The 23,165-nt window shown below is 46.1% G+C and overlaps 1 protein-coding gene across 2 annotated transcripts in view; it reads right to left on the bottom strand.

Moving 5' to 3' along the window:
* The window catches only part of GRHL1 (grainyhead like transcription factor 1), a 41,563-nt gene that overhangs the window by 12,699 nt on the left and 5,699 nt on the right, over positions 1–23,165 (bottom strand). For both annotated transcript variants that reach the window (XM_059842865.1, XM_059842864.1), the window contains exons 3-9: positions 22,043–22,113; positions 20,129–20,519; positions 19,293–19,369; positions 18,350–18,506; positions 17,788–17,899; positions 16,745–16,839; positions 4,007–4,165 (exon numbers count right to left, since the gene is read on the bottom strand). In XM_059842865.1, coding sequence (XP_059698848.1) covers positions 4,007–4,165; positions 16,745–16,839; positions 17,788–17,899; positions 18,350–18,506; positions 19,293–19,369; positions 20,129–20,519; positions 22,043–22,113 — 1,062 coding nt within the window. The remainder of the gene's footprint in view (positions 1–4,006; positions 4,166–16,744; positions 16,840–17,787; positions 17,900–18,349; positions 18,507–19,292; positions 19,370–20,128; positions 20,520–22,042; positions 22,114–23,165) is intronic.

Genomic DNA, 23,165 nt, shown 5'->3' with positions numbered 1-23,165 from the left:
GACAGCAGGAAGACTAGATTAGATTCCACATCTGATTTTTTACCTTTCATGTGGAAACAATGAAGTTGTGCTACTCAAACACTCTGCTACAGAACAGCATCTGCTTCCTTATGGACAACGTGCTGATTCATTAAGAGCACACATTTTGAGAAAACCTCTGCCCTCCCATTCCCCAGTTGAAAATCAACTTGATGCAGGCTACTGACGCCCAGGTAAATACGTCTCAAAACCCACATTACAAAAAAAGAGTTATGTCTTGATAACAGGCTTTTCTGCCCTGCCAGCAGAGCTCAGGGAGCAGTGCTTTCAATCTGAAAGGGGACAGTTTTATACTGGATATAAGGAGAAGGTTTTTTTCTGATGAGGGTGGTGAGGCACTGGAACAGGTTGGCCAGAGAAGCTGTGGATGCCCCATCCCTGGAAGTGTTCAAGGCCAGGTTGGATGGGGCTTTGAGTAAGCTGGCCTAATGGAATGTATCCATGACCATGGCAGAGATCTAGATTAGATGACCTTTAAAGGTGCTTTGCAACCCAAACCATTCTGTGATCACACAACTGAAAGAACAGCTCCAGGATGCTGCCCATTCACATCAATGCTCCAGCAGCCTTGCACCCACTCTTTCCTTCCACAGCATCTCACTCATTTGTTCCTACCATCCCATGAAAGCCATCCCACAGCACTGCCCATCGCTACCAGAGAGTAACAGCAGATCCCAGAGGGCAACACAAGCTCTAGTCAGTGAAGCAATGAAACCCTGTATTTAATTCTCCTCATGTGGATGCATAGCTGAGGTACCATTCAGAATAGAGGAGGTTTTCTTCCTCTGGGACAGGTCAGCCTCATCCCTGCTCAGCCCAAATATTGCTGGGCCAAGCCTGAAGGAAGCTTGTGCCATAACATTCTACAGGATGATACCATTATACCCATACTGTCCTGGAACCACACAGGAGTAGATGAAAACCAAACATCCCAGGCATTGCAAGCACAGCCTTGACAAAGGAATAGAGGAGACATCTGTGTTGGTGGCCACAACTTCATAATTTTCTGCTGGTTTGCATTTTTTCCAACAGACCTTCACACTACAGACTCGGCCCTCCATGAAGAAAACATGGATAACAAAATTTCTACCTGCAAGAGTGGTCACATGAGGACAAACACATTCAGGGATGTAAGAGCTGTGGACATTATAGTAACAATTGTCCTATAAACATTCAAAAGCAGCTGGTTGATTACATACAGCTCAATACAGGGCAGAAAACAGGTGCTCCTTCTCAAATGCCAATGCTCTTTCAGGAGCCTTAAGCAAGCAGCCAGCATTAGGGGTTTGTGTATGGTATGATAGCATGCAGGGGCTACAGGCATGGATTCTCTGCGGGGATGTTTATTCCAAAAAGCAGCTTCCCCATGCCCAACAGAGCCAATGCCAGTCAGCTTAAGATGGCCAAGGCCCATCAGAAAATGGTGGCAGTGCCTCTGGGCTTATGTATTTAATAAAGAGAAAATGTTCTGCAGCAACAGTCAGGAGTGAAGTGAGAATATATGAAAGAAACAGCTGTGCAGATGCCAAGGTCAGTGCAGAAGGCAGAAGCCAGGCACTGGAGCAGAGATTCCCCTGCAGTTCATGGTGAGGGAGCTAGCTGTGCCCCTGCAGCCCATGGAAGTCCATGGGGGAGCAGAGATCCACCAACAGCCTGTGCAGGATCCCACACCAGAGCAGGGAGATACCCAAAGGAGGCTGCGATTCCCTGGGAAGTCTGTGCTGGAGCAGGGTTCTGGCAGGACCTGTGGCCCCATCCTCGAGCAGGTTTGCAGGCAGAACTTGTGGCCCTGTGGGGCACCAACACAGGAGCAGCCTGTTCCTGAAGAACTGCACCCCATGGAAGGGACCCATGCTGAAGGTGTTTGTGAAGAACTGTAATCTGTACGAAGAGCTCATGTTGGAGAAGTTTGCAAAAACTGTCTCCCATGGTAGGCACCCCACACTGAAGCCAGGGAAGAGTGATGAGTCCTCCCCCTGAGGAGGAAGGAGCATCAGAGATGTGTGAAGAACTGACCACAGCCCCCATTCCCCTGCACTGCTGCAGGGGACAAGGGAGAGAATTAGAGAGTGAAGTTGAGCCTGAAAAGAAGGGAAGGGTGAAAGGAAGGTACTTTAAGATTCAGTTTTGTATTTTATTATCCTGTTCTGATTTTGATTTACATTTCTCCTTCCTTTTTTCCCCTCTCCTCTTTTAATTCAGGTGCAATTTGCAAAGTATCTGGAGGAATAAACCAGGAGAGTAAGTCAAAGTCCCAAAGGGAAATAAAAAATGCAAAATAGTAATGCACTGGCATTACTATATTACTAGATTTTCTGAAATTTCTGCCATAGCTTGAAGGAAGCCATTGGAGTCTATATGCTGGCTACACACCTGCCTTTTTATTAACCTATTTGTCTTATTAGCAGTGGCACAAGCCTGTCAGTCATTTTAGCATTGTGTCAGTAACTGATTGGACAATTCAGGAGTAAAAGATCCCCCCTACCCTGTATCAAGCCTGTTCTCTCTGTATTGTAGAGAAAAAAGGTTGACAGCCCTCAGGACTCCCAGATTACTCTGGTGAAAAAGCATTAGACGACACAGTTGCTTCAGTCTCATCTTGAAAGAGGAAAAAGAAAACAGAAAAAGAAGGAAAAATAAAGGCCTGAAGAAATCTCATGAGACCCAAGCCTCTCAGGCTTACTGGCAAGCCTTTAAGATGGCTCTGGAGAGCCTTTGCTAAGTCCCTGTAAATTCTCTGCAGAAAGTATCACAACAGGAGCAGCTACAGGCAGCTCTCCCAGCTGTGAGGAATGCAGAGGGACCCATTTAAAAGCCTACAGATGGACAACAGAATGTGGCAGGGTGAGTTAATGGGATGCTACAGCAGGGGCACAGTGCAGAGGCACTGTATATTTTGGGAGGTAAGTGGAGACAAAACAATGGTGCACGAAATGAATCTTTGTGTCACTGTCCTAGGGAACACCAGGCAAGACCACACAGTGGTCTGGCAAAGCCAGCACAGGACCAGAGAGGGGTGTTACAGACCTGCCTCAGCCCTGCAGCTGCACCGAGAGGCATTTGAGCTGTCACCTGAAAGAGTCTGCCCTATGAAGATGGAGTCCGGATGCAAAGAATAAGAGGCCCAAATCAAGCAGGATATCAGCAAAATAGGAAGTCAACATGGCTCACAGCAATCAAAAGGACTGGGGAGATCCAGGAAGCATTTATCGTGACCTAGAACAATCTTGGTCACTCTGGAAATAGTAACATTACACATTAATTGCCCTGGACCTTCAAAGGACTGCTCAGGCAGGAACAGGTTATGAAAATTGGGAAATTGCCTTTCTTTGCAAACTCAGTTAAGCTTTTACAGCTACTTTCAGCTCAGCTTCTGCTGTTTCTTTCACAGCTTCTGTTGAATACTGGCTTTGGGATAGGCATTAATTCTGTGTGCTAAATTAGTTAGGCAGAGCAGTCAAATTACAGCACCCATCCAGCTTGTAAATGGGCTCTTTTATGCTGCTGTATCTCACAGTGGTACATCTTTTGTTCACAAGCTCTGCAAGTTATTGGTTTGGGGGTTTTTGTAACAAATGCAGTATTGAAAACGTGAAAAAATTTAAAAGGACCAACACAACAGAACTTGGGCAAAAAGACAAGCCTGCACTTGCTCCAGTCAATGGCAATGATTTCTCCTGCTGAAGGCTCTTCCAAATGTCAGTATGCCACTGACTGACCTTTCTCTAAAGTCAATGCTCAGCAACACCTAGCACTCCAGCATTTTGAGAGCAGCAAATTTAATTGAGATCATCATAACATGTATGAGCCAAGTAGAAGGGGGTTGAAATGTTTTAAACACAGACAGGACTTTTCAGTGAGTCAAAATAGCAAGTGACACAATTATGGAAAAAAAAAAAAAAAAAAAGCTGCTAAGCTGTGGAGCAGCCTTTCCAAAACAGTCACTGGCACATTGATTCAACCTTACCTTGTCGCAGAAGACTTTAATTTGGCAGTAGGCTCTGTGGACAGGTTTGTTACTCCTGTTATTGTAGCTGTAAGTGTCAATCTGAAGATTCAGGGGCAGGCCTTTAACTCCCTTCTGAGAGGAAAAATCTGTGCTGAGGCAGTTGACAGAAATGAAAACCTGCAGAAGAGGAAAGCAGCAGCTGTCAGTAGTGACACACGGACTCCTGGCTGACCACTGAGCAAGGGATACTTGGGGGGTGCTGAGGCCCAAATGCTGGTTCTTGCCACTACAGGCAGCACCTTCTTTCTTCTGAGACACCAGGTAAAATCCCCAAGAAGCAATAGAACATTCTTAAGTCTTTACATAAGCCACTGGAAGGGACAAAGCCACTTTGTCCAAAACAGATTTCAACAGACCCTCCAAACTTTAGGAAGACTCCACCCATCTTTCCACCCAAGAACTCTCAAATGTCACCATCAAACTCTTAGCAAAAGGGATGTTCCTACAATCAATCCTCACTGCTCAGCGTTTATTAGCATCTTGGTAAGAACACAATCATGTTCCAAAAAATTCATGTTACTCTGTTTAAGTTAAATCTTTCCATGAGTTTGACATGAGTATAGCTTATGCTTGAAAGTACTTCGTTGAGGTTTTTTTCTAAAGGCTATTAAAAACTTTTTAAAAAATATTAGGCAATATGTAATCTTTAAACACAGAAATAACACCATTATTCCAATTAAGATTTCTGGGCTTTACACTAAGCTGAACACTACTTAGAATATTCCTTAGTAAGACCTTCAATACCTTGTTAACATTCAGCTGGAAAGGGTAATAGAAACATTTCCATTATTCTTACAAAAAATTAATTACAGGGAAAATTAATTGCATGTTGGAACATATCTAATTTCATTTTCATAACTGCTTGAAAAAACAACAAAAAAAAACCTCTCAAAAACACAAATCACACACAACCAGAGAGCAAGTCCAATGCTGCTTAACAGAATAAAGAAATATCCTTAAGTGGATATGAGCAGATAGACCAGAGTACTTTGTATCTAGATAATGGGCTTGCAGTGTGCCAGGCTTTTCTGCAGACACAATGCCTATTACTGCCCATCTCAGAAGCTGTAAGGATTAATTACCAGGAATTTACAAGCCACCAAGACCTGCAACAGCTTTTCTCCTCTCTGCCTGAAGAATAAAGGCTGGGAACTCACTGCTTTAAAAAATAATCAAAGCCTTGGGAGCCAGAAGCACCGTCCCAGAGATTTTGCAGGAGCACCATGCCAGCCCCCAATGGTTCACTTAGGTGGTGCTTCCACCAGCGCCACTGGAGCAGCGAGCTGGTGCCACCTCCTGGAGCTGCAGAGGCTCACAAAGGCTTGGGAAAGCTACAGGCCTTGGCTTTGCTGAGAGCTGCTTCTCAACGTCCCCTTTGCACAGGCTCTGCAACATCCTTTACCAGTTTTAACGATGATGGGAGATGGAAATGTAAAACCCTGACCTGGTGATAGTTTATAACCACTGATTTTTCCCCACCATGTACAATACAGCTGTATAAAAAGCTGGGGCAGGGAGGAAAAATAGTGCAGGTGAGGGACTTCTCTTGCAATAACCTGTCTGAATATTGGGGATTCACATGCTGCTTCCTGCAGCCCCTGTGCCCTGAGAGGGCAGCACAGTTGCTCAGCAAGCAGCCCCCCTACTCCCTCCTGTGCACACACTATCCCAGAGATCCCAATTCCCACGTCCCTACCAAGGCCTGCTGTGCTAAGGGATATGGAATGAGTGAAACACCACCCAACCCAGGCCAGCACAGCACATCAGTAGAGCCCCAGTCCCTGACCCACACTGCTGCCTCTGTGGGGACTGAAGCCAGGAACGTGTGCAGGATTCCAGGGGAGTTGGTGCTCAATGCCTGTTCACCCTCCAGCCTGTGCTCCTGCATCCCAAACCCACGTTGTTACAAGACAACTTTTTGTGAAAGCATTAAATACATCACAAATCGCAGTCAGGAGAATTATTTTAAAATAAGCTGTTTGCAGTCTTCCCCAGACTAACCCAAAGGATGGCTTTGCCCACTTTTATCCACTCCATTTCCCTTCTTGCTACCTTTGCCTTTACAAGGACATTTTGCCTGCAGTGCTGGTACAGCCTGGGGGAAAGCTTCAGGGAGTTTAAAGAGCTGCTCTCACCAGCTTGGGAGTTTGGTAATCAGATGTATGCACACCCTGAATAATTACACTCCCTGAGCAGGGGTTTTGTTTTTTAAAAGACCCTCAACTCTGGTGTTTGCATATATTTACATTTTAAATTTTAATTTAAATTTACCTATAGTGAATATTCACTCAACTCATTTCTGTATGAAAAAATGACTACAATCTTTAAGAAAAACTTGCCCAAGCAGCCACATCAACAAGTCCACCACTGTTTTGAAATTTCTGTGAAATCCCTCAAATGAGTTTCACAGCACTGGACACCAGAAGCTTCAGTGTGCAGCATCAGTCAGCAGTTCTCTGGCACATGGTGTCATTTCTCTTCTGAGACTTCAAGTTCACGTTTTGAGTTTTTATGGCTTACCAGCCACACAGAGCCCACTGGGCTGAAGGTAGAAGAGTTGATCTCAGCACAACAGACACATGTTATTACAGCAGAGCTACAGAGGTATCCCATGGGAATTTAGGACTACCTGTCAGATGTCAAAGATTATCCTCCTACTTTAGAGTCTCCTCATTTGATTAGCTTTGGCTTTAAGCAGCTGACTTCATTTTCATGCCATTTAAATCTTCAGGACTCTAGGCAGGAGATGAGAACTAAAACCTAATCACATCTCTGAAGCAACAGAGAGCAACAGAGAGCCAGCCTGTCTTCTCCTGTTTGTATTGAACCATTTCAGCTCAAAAGGAGCATCTACTTCTACCTGCCCACCCTGTAACTCCTATTTTTGAGCAACTTCAGGTTGCCTCAAGCTTCACAAAACAGAATTTTAGCAAACAGCTTTTACAGTTTGGGCTAAGAGAGTTTCAGCCAGGTTCTTAATGTACAGGAATATTTGACTTACATTAGAAATGAAATGTAAGGCCAAGTGACTGCATCAGCTATATCCCCACCCCAAAATTGCCAGAAGAAAGAAAAACGTAACCGCAGAAGTTGCTCTGCGTCTTCAGCCTGCTGAGCAAGATTCCTTTTCATGTCCAACCTATTTTTCTAAGGGCAGTTCCGCATTCTCAGCTATATTAAGATTTGTTGTTACTTAAAAAAAAAAAACAAACCAATTTTCATCTCACCTCCCAAGATTCAACATAAAGACAGCACTTAAAAATAGAGCACTGTCAAGCCTGGGCACTTACACATGAGTCAAGCCCTCAAAAGTTACGCAGATTTTCTTTAAAACTGAGATTTGTAAAGGGATTAGAAACCTGTTCTCGAGTTATTTTGCTTGCTTGGCAGTTGAGCCTCTAGTCTATATTTGACTACATATATCTAGGCTATCACATAGCCAGGCTTTTCTCTCTATCCCAAGGCAGGCTTTATTCCCTTTTTTCCCTGTTGATTTTTTCCATGTTTTTTCTAATTCCTTTTAAAAAAAGCTGAGACACTTATTGAGGCAAATGGCTTCACAATGGTGGTATATCAGATAAAATCAAACAGCATGAAAACTGTGAGCTGCTACAAGCTGCTAACCACCCACCCCAACACTCTAGAGCCTCCTATCCCCAACACTATGCTGGGTTTCCTGCAGCCTTTGGGGCAGCCCAGCTGCACACAACAAAAGACTGAAGGCAGAAGGATTAAAGCACCTCCTCTGGGATCATGCTGGAAGTTAGCGTGGGAAGAAGTCAGACCTCATGACTTCTGTCTGCTTTAACCATCCGACCCCTCGTGCCCCTCCTCACCTAAGGTGGGAGGAACACACCGTGCCTACATTCAAATCCACAAGAAACAATCTTCCATTTTAATAATGCAGACAAAAAAATTAATCCGACAGCTCTGCTGTGTGCCCTCAAGGAAGGGCAGCAGAGACAGCCAAGTTCTTTCCACACAGCACCTTTTTTTAACAAGATCTGCCTTTCAAACAAACCAGGAAAAACAGACATAATTAAAGGGCAATCAAAGTGCTGCAGGAACCTCTCTGTCAGCGAGATGAAAGATGCCTCTTTTAAATGAAGGCTTGCATACCCAGATCTCTTCTCCTCAGTTTATCTTGGACGCAGTACTCTTCTGTCACACAAAAAACACTAGCAATTCTGATGAGTCCAAAGGCTACATATGTAGCAGCTTTAGATGAAATGTCACCTTGCGCAGGCTCATCTGCCCAGCCGGAAAGCAGCAGTGTAGGCTCTCACCCATGGCAGCCGGGGCTGCCACAGGTAATGGGGACCAACTTGGGCTAGCACACCATGAACTCCGACCAGTCAGAGCAAACACAGGCATGGGTCACACTATCCTGCAAAGGCCTGTACATCCTTCTGGATAAGGACCTACACAGGCAGACTTGGGACTTCTCCAGGCTGATCACCTTGCTCCACATTTATTTTGTTTCAAGAGAAGGCAGGTAAATGGTATTATCTCCTCCTATTTATGATCCTTTATATTTCTGTGTCCAAAGGATTAAGACATTACTCAACAATCCAAGTCCATTGGATATTTCTTTCTCTATTGAGAATTCAGATAAAAACCTTAGCTCTTATCTCACACTAGTACACAAAAGCCTCTCATTTTGACCACAGAACAGTTTGGGTCGGAAGGGACCTTAAAGATCATCAAGTCCAGCCCCTCATGATATGGGCAGGGACACATTTCACCAGACCAGAAGGCTCAAAATCCCATCCAACCTAGTCTTAAACACTTCCAGGAACGAGGCATCCACAGCTTCTCTGGGCAGCCTGTTACTGTGCACCCTTAGCACCCCTCACAGTGAAGAATTTCCTCCTAATACCTAATCTGAATCTGTCAGTTTGAAGCCATTCACCCTTGCTCTGTACCACTGTAAGCCCCTGTAAAAAGTCCCCTTCCAGCATTCTTTTAGGCCACCTTTTGGTACTGGAAGGTGTTCTAAAGTCTCTCCAGAGCCATCTCTTCTTCAGGCTGCACAACCCCAACTCTTCAGCCTGTCTTCACAGGAAACATTCCAGGCTATGTTATATTCAGTCTATGTTATATTCAACTTAAAACTGTCAGGATGTTTTTGATCTTGGATGACTGTGTTTGTACAGAACACAGAGTTTGGAGCCTACAACACAACAACCAGAGACAGGTTAAACTGCAATGAGCTTCTTTCCAGGGAATGCAGCTGCTTTTCTTGGCCTTGGCTAAATAGTTTCAATTTTATGCCCAAAATACAGTAGGCAAAGGGATTCCAGTGGATCTAGAGACCATTTTCCTGACACAAAGGCAGCATATCCCCCTCCCATAAAGAACAGAAGCTCAAAGTTCGTAATTTCAATGCTGATAGCTGACATCATACGGTTTCTCTAAAGGCTTGGACAAATATAAATGGCAAAGAGAAAAAAAACCCGGAGTATTTTCAAAAGATTTGTCCCCATATGTTTCCTCTATGCTGCAAGCTGGTTGGATGGAAAACATCTCCTGTCCAAAAGCCTTATGAAGTACACCAGCAGAGTTCCAAGCCCTTCTGAGAGGCAGAGCTGTCAACCTGGATACTACCTTGTGCCAGTGTAGCTACGTGGCTTCCAAGATTGGCTTTGGGTGAGAGCCAAGCAGCTTGAGTGCAGGCAGGGCAAGCACAGGTCTGCCTGCACACATCCACGAAGGCATGTCCTAAGAAAGCAGCGCTGGGAAGACTCTTCTGTATTTAAAAGAAAAAAACCCCAAACCCACACTTTGGTAAGATCACCTGAGAGGTGGCTAATCTTGCTGCTCTCACATTCGTTTCTTCACCTCCCACACACACCACAGGTTTTGCATCAGCAGGAGGTGAGCCAGGAAAGAGATAAAAAAATTGGGCAATTCATGCACCTGTGGGCTCCTGAGCCACCTCCTGCCTTTGGGATCGGATGCTCCAAAAAAGGCTTGTCTGGCAGACGGGTGATAGGGCTGCATCCGCTCCAGCTCCACTCAGGCAGAGCCAGCACCATCCTGCTTGCAGCCCAGGAGAATGAGTTTGCATTCAAACCTACCAATCCCAATCTGGGTGATTTACACAGAGGCCATCATGGGTCCCACACCATGTCAAGGAATGACAAGTGGGAAATACGATCCACCTCCAGATAAAGAACATCCTCCTAGCAAGTTTACTCCACCAACAAAACAAAAAGGAATGGTAATGAAAGGAAAATACATATTCCTGCTCATAAAGAGCAATGCTGATTGTTATTCCAACTTGTTCTGAGGCAAGGAAATATAGGAATGTCTCTGCTCACAACACCTGGGAAACGTGGGGATAATGGTTCCCAGTCCAACTGATGCTTCCTCCCACCCCACGCTTTGATAAGATAAAGCTCTGGGCCAGGTTTTGTTCAGTTGGTTGGAAAGAAAGTAAAAAAGCAGTTTGGCAAAAACAGTGACAACATGTTGAAAAAAACCCAAACAACAAATAAACAACAAAAAAACCCCACCAAAAACCCCCCACATCAACAACAACACCAGAAATCTCCAAAAACAATGACAAAAGCTGAAACACAACAACAAAACACAAAACAGAGAATTAAATCTATAAAGGCACAAAAATTAAAAGAAAGAGTTGCCATCAGACAAAAAAGTAATAGAGAAAAGGGAAAAGAAAACCAAAAAAATCACCTCCTGGTTTCCTGTATAGAAAAACTAATGTCAAGAGATTTTCCTTTCAGCCTTGGGAAACACCCTGTGAGCTCCTACTTAGAAGACCAGACAATGGCAGAGGCTTGGGACACGAAGTTCAGATGAAATACTGGGTTGAAAACTTGCTTTTAGTTGGCAATGTTTAAAGTCAAGGGCAGCATATGCTTGTTTTCCAGAAAACCCAGGACAGGGTAGGGAGAGGTGAGTGTTAAGAGGCAAGTAAGCAATACTTGCTATGACTTTCCTATGTCACTGCTCCAAAGGCTGCGTGTACCTGCCTCAAAGTATTTGTGGTCTGCAGCCTTGGCTTCACACCAATCTCTTTCCTTTAAGTATGTTTGACTCATCACATTTCATAGTTTCATTTCCAACTAGTCAAACCTGTACCTCCTCAATGGTGCTGAAGGTGGCAACACCTTCTTTAATGAGGCATATGACTGCTGCTTCATTACAATGGCATCCATATAAATGGATGCAATATTCATCAATCAAAAAAGTTTAAATTCTTCCTATAGTGAACACCAAGGGAGGATTAAGCTCTAAAATAAATCAGCAGTGTACCACCCAGTCTCACTTCAAGTTGTAGCAAGAGATCCACCCTCTCCAAAAACTGAACTCCTCTAAACAAAATAATCTTGCCAACACATGGGAGGATTTGCCAAGAAGACCACCCTTATTGCCTAATTTTCTATTTCAAAAGGCTATCCCAAAATAGATGCAAATTACCATAATATTAGGACCATTCCATTCTTCTTGGACAAAAAGAAAAAAAAGTAATAAAAAATACTGTTTAATTGCTCTGTCATTCAGGGCATCAATTAAGAGACACTACACCATCTTCTCTTTGGTGAAAAAGCTCTGTCATGATATTCTTGAGCTCAAAATGCTTTTTACACACTCTCCATGTATTCCCTTTAAGTAGAATGAGTCTTTTCTGTAGTATCTGGCTTACAATGACTTTTTTTTTTTTTTGGGGGTGGGGTGGGGGAGGGAAGGAGTAGGAGGACAATAGAACCCTTAATGTGCAGTGACATCATTTTTGGCTACAGTCCCATTATCCAGCCTATAGCAAGCCAGACCAAAGACCTCCACGGGGGCCCTTCTCTGGGAGCTGCTGGAAGCAATGCTGCTTTTCAGAAGGAGCCCCTTGGGAAGCACAGAAGGGGTGCCCCAGCACAAGGGCAGGATCCCTGCCCTGTCAGAGCTCCAGAAACAGGCAGGGAGGCTCTTGCAGTCACTGTGCAGACAACAGTTCACCCTGTTCAGACAAGAGGCCCCAACCCTCCTGCTCCACAAGGCAAGAGCTCAGACAGGATTTGAGCAAAGCAGGATCCACAAAGCCAGTTAACCCTGGGGAAACCAATCCGTCCAGATTGTTCAACTGCCACTGACCTGAGAGCAGGCCATGTCCCCAGGCCAGAGTTAAGGGACAGAATTTGCTCCACAGCCTAACGGGTAACATAGCAGAGATAACAGGACAACAGCCAACATCAGGAAGAGCAGTATGAAATGTGCATTTAACTGCACACATAGTGGCAATCTTCACTACAAGACCTTTATTGGGTTCCAGCCAAGAAAAGAAGAGCCTGGCATGTTGTACAGTGGGAAGAGATGGATCCCAGCCTCAAAAACCCATGACCTGAAACTACAGCCATTTATTCTGACTGACATGGGGGACAAAGACACAAAAAAAGCTGCAAGGATTCCTATTCCCTACTTCTAACATCCCCACATTTCAAAGACAGCCAAGCCTGCTCAGTCAACAAGAAGGGGAAGATATCTCTAGAGAAAGCTGCATCCCAGCTCTAGACACCCCATCCCTAATGAAGTCATAGACGCAAAAGATGACGAGCTTGTGTTCAGACATCTAAAAGCTTCTTTGCAGGAGAAGAACCCCACCTTGACTGTCTGCCCACGGCAGACATCCATCACGGGGTGGGAAACTGTTTGAAGTCTCCACAAGCCTCAGGGTAACTCAGCTACACATCTCATCAGACTCATCAGATCATGCTTCCACTCAAGCAGGAAGGCTCCTGATTGAGGAGCTACACTGGCTTTCTTAAATACCCCATTCAACAACCCACCAGTTCATCAACTAATTTTCTAGTCCACCCTCTTCCCTTTTCTGCTCACAAAGCATGACTGTCTCCCCATTCAACCATTCCCTTGCCCTGCTCTGTCAGTTGATGGGATCAGACCTCATCTTCAATACGGACATCTGAAAGCCCACCTGAATCACTGCTTCCCCACTCTGCCGTGTCTCCTGACAATCTTTCTAATCCTGATCTCACTCTCCTTCAAATCTCAATGGCACCACTTCAGGGCAAGTTGCCTCTTTCAAACTCTGGCCTTCCTCCCCACCCCTTGTTCCCTTCACTGCCTCAGAGCAAGGAGGCTTTGTTTGCTGGGCCCTTTTCCCGCTTGAACACACTCTTGCAAAGGTCAGAGAATACTTAAACCAGCCTCTGCTGTGAAGTGGCTGCTTCCAGCAGCTCCTGTGATGTCCCAAAACAACAGAAGAGGGCAGAGAGGAGCTGCCAGAGAGAAGCACATTTGCTCTGAAATCTGTGGACATGGTCTGGTCCCAGAGTGGGCAGTGTCTGTCATGCATGAAATACCCCTGGTTTCTACACCCAAGGGCTCACTAACAGCACAGCAAGGCAGGCAGCTGTGGGACAATTCCAGCTGTGCAGAGCCAGGCCTGTCCAACGTGTCCAGCAACCAGAGCCCTGGCCTTGCTCTCCACTCTCCCAGCACAATGCAACTGGGAAATGGGAAATTCCTTTCTACAGAAGGAGCACATGACTTGTATTGTATGAAAAGAGCGTTTCTTCAACAGAAAGGTGCAGTTTTCTAAACCCCCTTAGTGCCCCAAGGGCACTGGCAAAGCACTCTCAGGCAGGTGACACCCTCCTGAACAGACATGGTGGCAGAGGTGCAATATTCCTGAACATCCCCACAAGAAGGTAAGTACATGGTCCCAGAGCTGCAGCTCCTTGTGATAATATGCTATTTCTGCCTGAAATCTGACACACACCCTGCGTGTCCAAATGAGCAACTAGATCAGAAAGCCCAGACACAGAGCCTCATCACCTCCCATTTGACATGGCTGCACAGGATCAAATCATTTCCACAGCAAACTGGAAGCAAAAGCATGAGGGAAACAGGAGGAGCAGCAAGCCCAGAAGAATCACCTGGCTCAAGTCCAGGTAACTCCAGGGCTCAGGAAGCAAATTTCTAATGATCAAGGCTTGCTGGCTGGTTAAACATACTGTCTATGCAGCACTTCTGCTGTTATTAAATATAAACACTGTATTTATTACTGTGAAGGAATTTCTGTAACATCAGAAACTCAGCTCTATCTATTCCTTGCTTTCTTCATATACTTAAGACTGCTGTCAGGGGTTGGGGGGAAGGGAGGGAAAGGAAAAGAGAGAGCAAGAGCATACAAGGTAAATGAACCATGCCATAAAAATTGTTGAAATTGGCTCAGACATCTCCTGATAAGATCACAGAAGTAGAGAAAGAACTGCGGCTCTTCTGGTGATAAAGTCAGTCACTGAGAAAACACATCCACTCAGGGAAAAAAATGAAGTTAAACAGACACTTATGCACATGGAGCCCTTGCTAAAAATGCCAATTCTTTAAATACTGAAGTCAAGGGTGTTTTTGTCTTAATATGATTCTGATCCCAAGAGTCAAGGCTTGCACATTTGCTATCAACAGTCCCCTCTGAATGTTCATATAAACCAGGACTCTCAGTATATGGATCTCATACACTACAAATCTTGAGGCAAATTTGCCTCTAGCTAAAAAACTAGTCTGTCTCACAGCTCCCATGAAGTTCAGAGGTGAAATATCACCATGAGGGTCCTCAGATCTTTTCAAGATGCTATTGGCAATTTCATTATAGAGTGAAACTATTCATTCAGGGGTCTGTACAGTCACTCAGCAATAGCCCCCTGGTAGGAAGGGATGGCTTTCCTTGAGGCAGCCACAAAGTTCTCAGCACCAGCTGAGCCCTGCTCCTGAGTTAATGGCCCATCCCTGCTGCTGCAGAGTGGCTCAGCCAGCAGAGAGGCAGCTGCAGAAAGTGCTTCCAGCTCCTTGAGGACTTGCATTGTTCTGTCTGCATGATCCACCCCTGTGTGCAAATCCTAAGCCTTTGCATACCTTGTAGACACCGACTCCCTATGTTTTTTAAATGTTTGACTGGCTATGGCAGCAGGATAATACTTACTGACTCCTTTTGACAGCTCTTCTGTTTGTTCACAAAGTGAGGTACTTCATATTTTAGAAATCATGTCAGCCTTTTAGCATCCTCCAGCAGATAAGGCCCTCCCTGCCAGCCCTCTCAACCCAACTGAAGCCAAATCTGGTGAAAAGGGAATCCTGGCACCCAACACCAGCCTCAAAAGTAATGTCCCACACATTGCAAAGCAGCACTTTCAGCAGCAGCACACACACAGCTCCTCACTGCTGTCTGCTAAGCATCCCAAACTTCTCTCACAGAGCTGAAACCTAACAGCAGTGCCCATGCAACATTTTCTCCACAGCCCTCGTGCAGGACAGAGCACAGCTTGTGATGACAGCAAGTTCTGTGCTGTGACAGCAGCCCTTGCTCCTCCTGCAGAGCAGGAGCACACACAGCTCCAGAGGAGGAGCTGTGTTCTTTGCTGAGAGTTCACACGTCCCTCCAAGCCAGGCTCTCCCTAGACACAGCACGCTGCAGCCATCATTTTTTTTCCCCACCATGCTGGTGACTACTGATATTGCCTGCTGGTACCAGTTACTAGTACTGCCAAGGAAACAGCCAGTCTCCAAAAATGAACATAAACCACTTCCAAATTTTAAAGAAAACCCAGGCAGTACAGAAACTCTCAAACGAAAATTCCTTCACTTTGACTCCAGCAACTAACCAGTGAGAAATGCCTTTAGAACTGAGTTGGCTCCACACTTTGACCTGCTTCCTTGAACCTAGAAGATACACAAGCCTTTTCCAGCAGCCAGAGTGGCTCAAACAGCTGCAGTTAGCTACTAGCTAGGGAAGCTCCCTGTACCTACACACCGACAAAAGCACCCACAGTTCTGAGGAAAGATCAAACCAGAGTTCACCAGGAGGCTGTTCTAGTTTGAAATAGGTCACTGGGTGTTGGGATCTGCGGTTCAGGCAACGCGTGCTTTGGGAGCTCAGAGGCGCAGCTGCTCCCTCTCTGGTGAAAGGCAAGGCCATGGCTGGAGCCCCAGCTCCCCTGTGCCTGCCCCCCACCTCCCCGGGAGGCCACAGCTCAGAGGCGCAGCTGCTCCCTCTCTGGTGGAAGGCAAGGCCATGGCTGGAGCCCCAGCTCTCCTCTGACTGCCCCCCACCTCCCCGGGAGGCCACAGCTCAGAGGCGCAGCTGCTCCCTCTCTGGTGGAAGGCAAGGCCACGGCTGGAGCCCCAGCTCTCCTCTGCCTGCCCCCCACCTCCCCGGGAGGCCACAGCTCAGAGGCGCAGCTGCTCCCTCTCTGGTGGAAGGCAAGGCCATGGCTGGAGCCCCAGCTCCCCTCTGCCTGGCCCCCACCTCCCCGGGAGGCCACAGCTCAGAGGCGCAGCTGCTCCCTCTCTGGTGGAAGGCAAGGCCATGGCTGGAGCCCCAGCTCCCCTCTGCCTGCCCCCCGCCTCCCCGGGAGGCCCCGCTCGGTGCCAGGCCCGGCTATGCTCCCTCACACCGCATCTGCTCGGGAAACGCTCGGTGCTTCCTTCTGTCAGTACTTGTCTCTCAGGCAGGCACTTCTGCCAAGAACCCTAAAGCAGTTGCAAAGCTCTCCCAGTTGCACATGCAAACCCTCTTAAGAAATAGCCAGAAGGTTTTGCCTAATGTAGGAGCGTAAACAAACTTGTTACACGCTAATCACCAGGTAGGCCACACACCCTTCCCTTCCCCCAGCCCCTGAATCTGCTCAAAGGACAGGAAATACAATCGTGGTCACATACCTTTGCTTCCTCGTTGATGTCCCAGGTGAAGGATATGGCATTGTATGCGATCTCCTCAATGTTGCTGATGGTGTTGAAGCTCTCCTTGTAGTCAGCTGTTAGACAGAAGGGTTCATGAGGGAGAGGAAGAGATGTTACCTGAGTCCTTAATCACAAAAAGCAGCCAGAAACTGTAACTCTTCAGCAGCCCCTTGGGGAGCAAAAAAAAGCTGAACTGTACCTTAGGAATGGATCTTTAAAGAGGCTGGAAATGGTTCTCACACACAAAAAAACCCTCAACAAACAGAAGGAAGGAGCAAAATGGAACTTACAAAAATTCTCAACTAGAACTGCAGTGACAAAGGCAGATCCCAAATATGAGGTGTTCTGTGCTATGTGCGGGAAACTCTACCCTGTATGGCAAGGACATAAGCTCTCAATAAAACTCCTTCAATAACAAACAAAGATTTGCATGAGCGTCTGCTTTAAGTGCCAAGTGATTAATCCCTGCTTTGATTCACAGAAGGAAGGGACGAGGAGTACAGCCCAGCCTTCAGCCAGAGAAGGCTGGAACCCAGCCAGCCCCAGCCTTGTCTGGAGGCAAGTGGAAATTTGCAGTGTTTTCTTTTTTTACATGTACCAAAGACGAGTTGTGAGCAAAGCTGTGGGAAGGAGGATCATTGGTCTTGAGGTATTCCTACAAGGATCTTGTCCTTTCAAGAAACACAGTATTTAGGACAGCCACTGGGACTAAAAGCTGTGACTTAGGTACAAGCGTCAGGATACTCTAAGAAAACCTGTTGTCTGGAGGGGACTGTTGGATTTCCCAATACAAAACCCTAAATCTCACCAATCAAAATCCTCCAAAAATTCAGCCTCTAATGAGTTCTAAAAACTACAGCATTAGCTCCAATCACAAACAATTTCTGGGCTTTCAGCAAAGCTATGGAGGGCAGAGAGAGGGATCCAGAAGTTCCTTAAAATAACAAAGCTTTGGCAGAAAACGAAACCTTGCCAAGGAATTAAGTCTTAAGTTTGACATCAGCAACGAGAGTGTTCCTTACCTATGTCAATGCATCTTTGTTTGGCTGTGTGCTGTCTTGAGTGCCAGTATTTCCAGTGCCTGAGCTGATCTTCCCTTGTTTTGTCTTCAGCAAACACAACCATAATGACACTCTGAAAGGAGAGAGGGAAAGGTTTAAAAAAACCAAACAAAAACATGAAAGAGAAATAGAGAAAAGGCCAGAGAGTACATTTGGTTTGGAGCTTTAGGCTTTTCCACTTGAGGCACGACAGTATACCTGGAACACCGCTGCCAAACAGGAAGGCAGACAACAGCACTTTCTGGGTCATAAACAGAGATGAGCAGAACTGCTCTCCTAACCAGAATTCAAGGATCTCATTCCAGGTGTTGCATCACCTTTACACAAGTGCTGACACCACTTCTTAACAGTCTGAGCCAGGATGGGCTGGCCTGGCAGTAGGTGGACAGCAAAGGAACGAACACTGACGTAAGAGCACAGCTAAGCTGGCCTTTGTGCTGATGCTCTGGTCTAGATTGCTGCACTTTAAGGTTACCATGGTGCACACCCTCCTTCCCAAGAAACCACAAGTGCTGCAACTCACTCGGACTTTACTGATGGGGTGATGGATTCCTTCAGTGCTGCTGACTTCTTTCAGTGTGATTGGGTAAAATTGACCTTTATTCAGGTAAGTCATTGTGCTGTCCCCAGGCTTCTGTCGGAGGGACTTGGAGGCTTCCAGAGTGTATTCAAAGTTATTCCTATAGAGTGAAGAGAGTAGTGATTGCTAAGGCATTTTCCTGGAAAGCTGATTAAACGTTCCACATTTAATTTGGAGAAATTCCAAAGTTGCTAGCTGACTCATTAAGCCATCAACAGGCAAAGAAGTTGGAAAACAGGATGAGCCCCTTTTTCAGCCATTTCCTTCATGAATGAACATTTAAGAGAAGATCTTGGCAAGCTAAAACCTAAGACACATCAGCAGGCAAGACAAGAAGGTCCCTATTGCCGTCAACCAACAGAAAAGTATCTATTACCAATTTAATTAAATTCACCAGCTAATAAGCCACTCAGTGGCCATCACCCTCTTGGTCAACTGCAACTATTAAACAAGCTGCTCCCCTCCTCCAGAGTTCAGGTGAGTTTTATTTCTCTTGTTTTGGTGTAGAGTTTCAGCAGACTGAGAGCAAGACAAGCACACCAGGGAGGGGGGCACAGCTGGAAGAAAACTCCCAGACCACTCCCAGACAGTACTGCCCCTTCCCATGGGACACAGTTTTAGTGCAAGGACCATAACTGAAGATGGGTGGTCCTCCAGGTAGTTTTCCGTAAAGTATTTGTTTTCTTTAAAGACACAATTGTATCTTTACAGCTACAATTTTTAACTGTGAAATTCAAAGAAGCAGACATAATTGTGGGTTTGAGATCCACAGGCCTCCCCAAAATCCAACTGTGACTCGGTGCAAATTGGCATAAGTTGTACTGCTTGCTCATGGACAACTAAGAGAATAGGAGGATATGGGCAAATAGGAGCTTTAAATCATTACCCAGAGATGCTGTCAAAAACATAATCTTCTGAATTCATGTTGGCCATTCGGAGATTCAGTTCAGTAGGAAAGAAAACCTGGAGTAGACAAAACAACAATTAACATTGCAGCAAAAAAAAAAGTCAATATTAAATAGATACTCCTTACCACAGAACTTCTGTCAGGCAAATTGTTCACCAGATAACAACTGATTTTTGGTTTCAACACACAGGACACTTGAATAGTGTTTTAATCCAAAACTTTTGGGTGTCAACTAAGCACAACATCTCATAAGCCTTCCAAGTCAGCTTAAGGCAAAATTTTAATGCTTTCCCAAATCTCAAAGGGCATAGCTACACAGCTCCTTGAGGTTTGGCTTAAAAATCAAAACATGGTTACGCTGCTGTTTTCAGTTGGTATCATAAAACAAAACCCACAGATTTTCTCACTCAAGGGCTCTACATGATCCAACTGTTTTCTATGGACACACACCACACCTAGAAACTGGCAGTAAGGAAGCTTACATACAGTCACTGCAGTTTGGTACCTGCAAAGACATCACAGAGTGCTGAACTCTTGCAAAACCTGGCTCTATGGATCGAGATAACTATTTCCACACTCTGCAAGCCAAAGCCTCTGTCACTAGTCAGATTAGTCATTCAGTTTTGATAATGACTGCATGTTGTGAAGGTTTTATTTACTAAGTTTTAATTATGCACTTTTCTGGGAAAGCCTTCTATTTCTAAGCCACTGGACAGATTTCTGGCTCATGCAACATGAACAATTAAAGACAGAAGTGGATCTCTCCATCCAGATCAAGAGACACACACACACAGAGCAGCTGCCTCTCCTGGTACCTCTTGCACACCCTCCTTGAAAGTCTCCGAGAAGGTGGAGTCTGGCGTTCGCCTCTGGGAGTTCTGAGGCTGGGTGTTGGAACTGAACTGGTCGGGATTGAGGTTCCTGTCGAAGACCACCACGCGCTCGGGCGGCTCGGGGTGGTACACGCTCGGCGGGATGCCCACGGCAAAGCCGTGCGGCTGCGTCTCCGTTTTGATGGAATGCGTGGGCATCGTGGCAATGGAAACGGTCACCGTCGTGTCAGGGGTAGTGAGGTGGCCTCGCTTGTCCATGCCCATCTGGGGGGTATGTGGAAGTACAATATTGAAAGGCACATTTTTCAGAACCTGGACCCTGTTTTCTCCAGCAGAAATGAGCGACTGTTCTGTCACGTTTGGGATGCTGTTCCTTAAAAGGGCAAAAAGAAATCAGGCATAAATTATACAGCTTATTTTCTCATTAAACAAGAGCTAGAAAAACTTTTCAACCTTTTGGACAAGGACAGCTGACACAAACTCTCCTGCTTGTGCAGAACAGCTCAATCCTAACCTGAAAAGCTGAGAAACTCATTAAAAAAACCCATAACTCCTCTCCCGCTGTTAATCATCCCACCTTGGAGAGTAATTACCCTGAAGCAAAGGGTGAGGGTTCACAGCCCAGATCCTCACTGCCTGGAAAACAGCAGACCAAAACTAAGCACTTCCCACCACACACTGGCACACACAGGCTCCACGAAGCTGCTCTTTGGCAGAGGGAGAAGGACTGACAGCAAGGTTGCTGCTCCTCTGCCCCAGGACTGTGCACCACCCAGGAAGCACTAACAGGGAAATTACACCTCTTGTTTCATGCACAGCTCCCCAAGAAAATCCGCACCAAGACTCCTGGGAGTGGTTTGCACCAAGACTCCTGGGAGTGGTTTGCACCAAGACTCCTGGGAGTGGTCTGCATAACTTGCCACTCTCCACCCCACCACACTTATTTCTGTCAGGACAACACTGAGATCTGTGGCTGAGCTGACCTCATGGCTAGTAACCACTAAGTCAGCCTGCCCTCTCTTTCTCCTTCCCCACCAATTGGTCCTGCCCCCTCCTTTACACCAATTCAGACATTCCCCTACCTCCTTGGTGAGCCAGTTCAGCTTGCCTGGCTGGCAGAAAACTAGCCACATTTTCTTTCCCTGTTTGGTGATGGATCAGTGGGAGACCCAATCTGGTTCAAGAGGAGCAGTGGGAACACATGGCTGGGAACCAGCCTGCTCTTCTTGACAACAAGTTACTCAATCAGCTCAGCCAGATCACAAAACCTCACCTCAGGTCCTTAAAGCATTCTAGTCTGTCCAAAGGAAGAAGATGGTAGGAGTGGAAACTGGCTTGAGTGAACCTCCCATTTGTTATATTCACCTAATCAGTAGAATCTGCTTGGGAGGCACAAGAGAGGGAGGGCAGGTAGGGGAAGTGAGATAGAAGTTCCAGAGGATACAAAGGAAGTCCCCAGACAATAGAAAACCAAACCACAAGCACTTTGAAGAGCTTCCCAACTGGCCCGTGCATGACACAGAAATGCTCCTGAGAACAAAAATCAGCAGAGAGCAACTGAAGTAACTGCATGAAAAATGGAAAGTGTCACCAGTGACTGCAGCCTGGAGGGATGCCTGCACCTAATATTAGAGAGCAGCTTTTGCTAGACTGACTGTATGACATCAGCACACCAAAAGCAGATAGATGGCATTGAGCAGCAGTTTGAGCCTCAGCTCTCACCACCATGGTTCAATCCCCATCCTGTTCCTGGGGCAACACAGAGGCACAGAGTAAAAGCTAACAATTTCTCTCTTCCAGCACATCACCACAGTGCAGCAAGTTACTTTCCTTCAGCAGCTTTGATGGCCAAGGAGGGAAGAGAGGAAATAGAGAAGCAATAATAAAAAAGAATACCTTTTGCTATGGTCTTGTTCAGGATGTTCTACCTCAGGCTTGGCTGTTGAAGATCTCCTCTCCCTTGGAACCTGAGAAATATAAGACATAATTCAATTCTTCCTCCCATACAAAAAAATTAGCTCCTTAAAATTTGGTCAAATTAATGAAGCCTTGCTTTGGATGCCAGGCCAGCCCCAGGAGATGCCCCACGGATCCCTTTGTAGCCAACTCAGTCACCTGTGTCAGCCCTGAGCTCTTGCCAGCACCAGGTGGTGAGAACACCAGTGCATAAAATGATCCATCCACGGCTGAAGCACCAGTCCTGGGGTGAGCAGGACCAAGAGGAGATTTCCCAAGACTTGCTGGCAGTGCAGGTTCTCTCCTCTGCAGAGAGGAACTCAGTTTGCTGGATGAGCTCAAAGCTTGTGAAAGAATACTGTTCCACAGCCACTGCCCCAAGGACACATGCATGCTCTCTAGGCCATTCCCTCTAAGACCAGTTGAGCCTCTCCTTTCTCCTCTGTGATCAGGGAATTTGGGGAGCACCATGTCCAATAAACATATTGAGACACTACAGCTCATATTTGTGTATGGCCACACAAAACACACTGGCCAAAACTATATTAAACCTTTTATAAACAAAATGTAACCAGCATTCTGGATTTAAGACAGCTCAATATTGCTTCTTGTATTTTATGCCACGGACAGTATGTGCCCTGAAAACACGATATGAATCAAACAAGTCACCTTGCTCACACATGTGCCATTTTCCTGGCTGCATTGCAAGGCCAAGGCACACAGGAGAAGGTGACCTCTTGGAGCTGTGATGGCTCAGTTCCTTGCATGGAGCACATAACCAGCACTCCAGCAACCCAAACAGCTCTTGCAGCTGCTGGCACAAGCCTGTGGTGCTCAGGTCTCTTCAGCCACACTGCAAGTCCACACAAGCTCTCCTGCCAACCCACACGTAAGGCCTAGGACTTTTGTCACCCTCATCACGCCTCCTGAACGAGCAAAGCAAACATCTTCTGGTGTATGTACAGAGGAGTGAACTCCCACCACTCTCCTTCACTAAAGCCTGTTCAGATGCTGCCTCCATTTGCCAGCCTGGGTCCAGAGTGGGAAACCACTTCAGCATGAA

Source organism: Haemorhous mexicanus, chromosome 3 (assembly GCF_027477595.1).
Source record: "Haemorhous mexicanus isolate bHaeMex1 chromosome 3, bHaeMex1.pri, whole genome shotgun sequence".
Classification (NCBI taxonomy): Eukaryota; Metazoa; Chordata; class Aves; order Passeriformes; family Fringillidae; genus Haemorhous; species Haemorhous mexicanus.
This window is presented reverse-complemented; position numbering and strand designations above follow the sequence as displayed.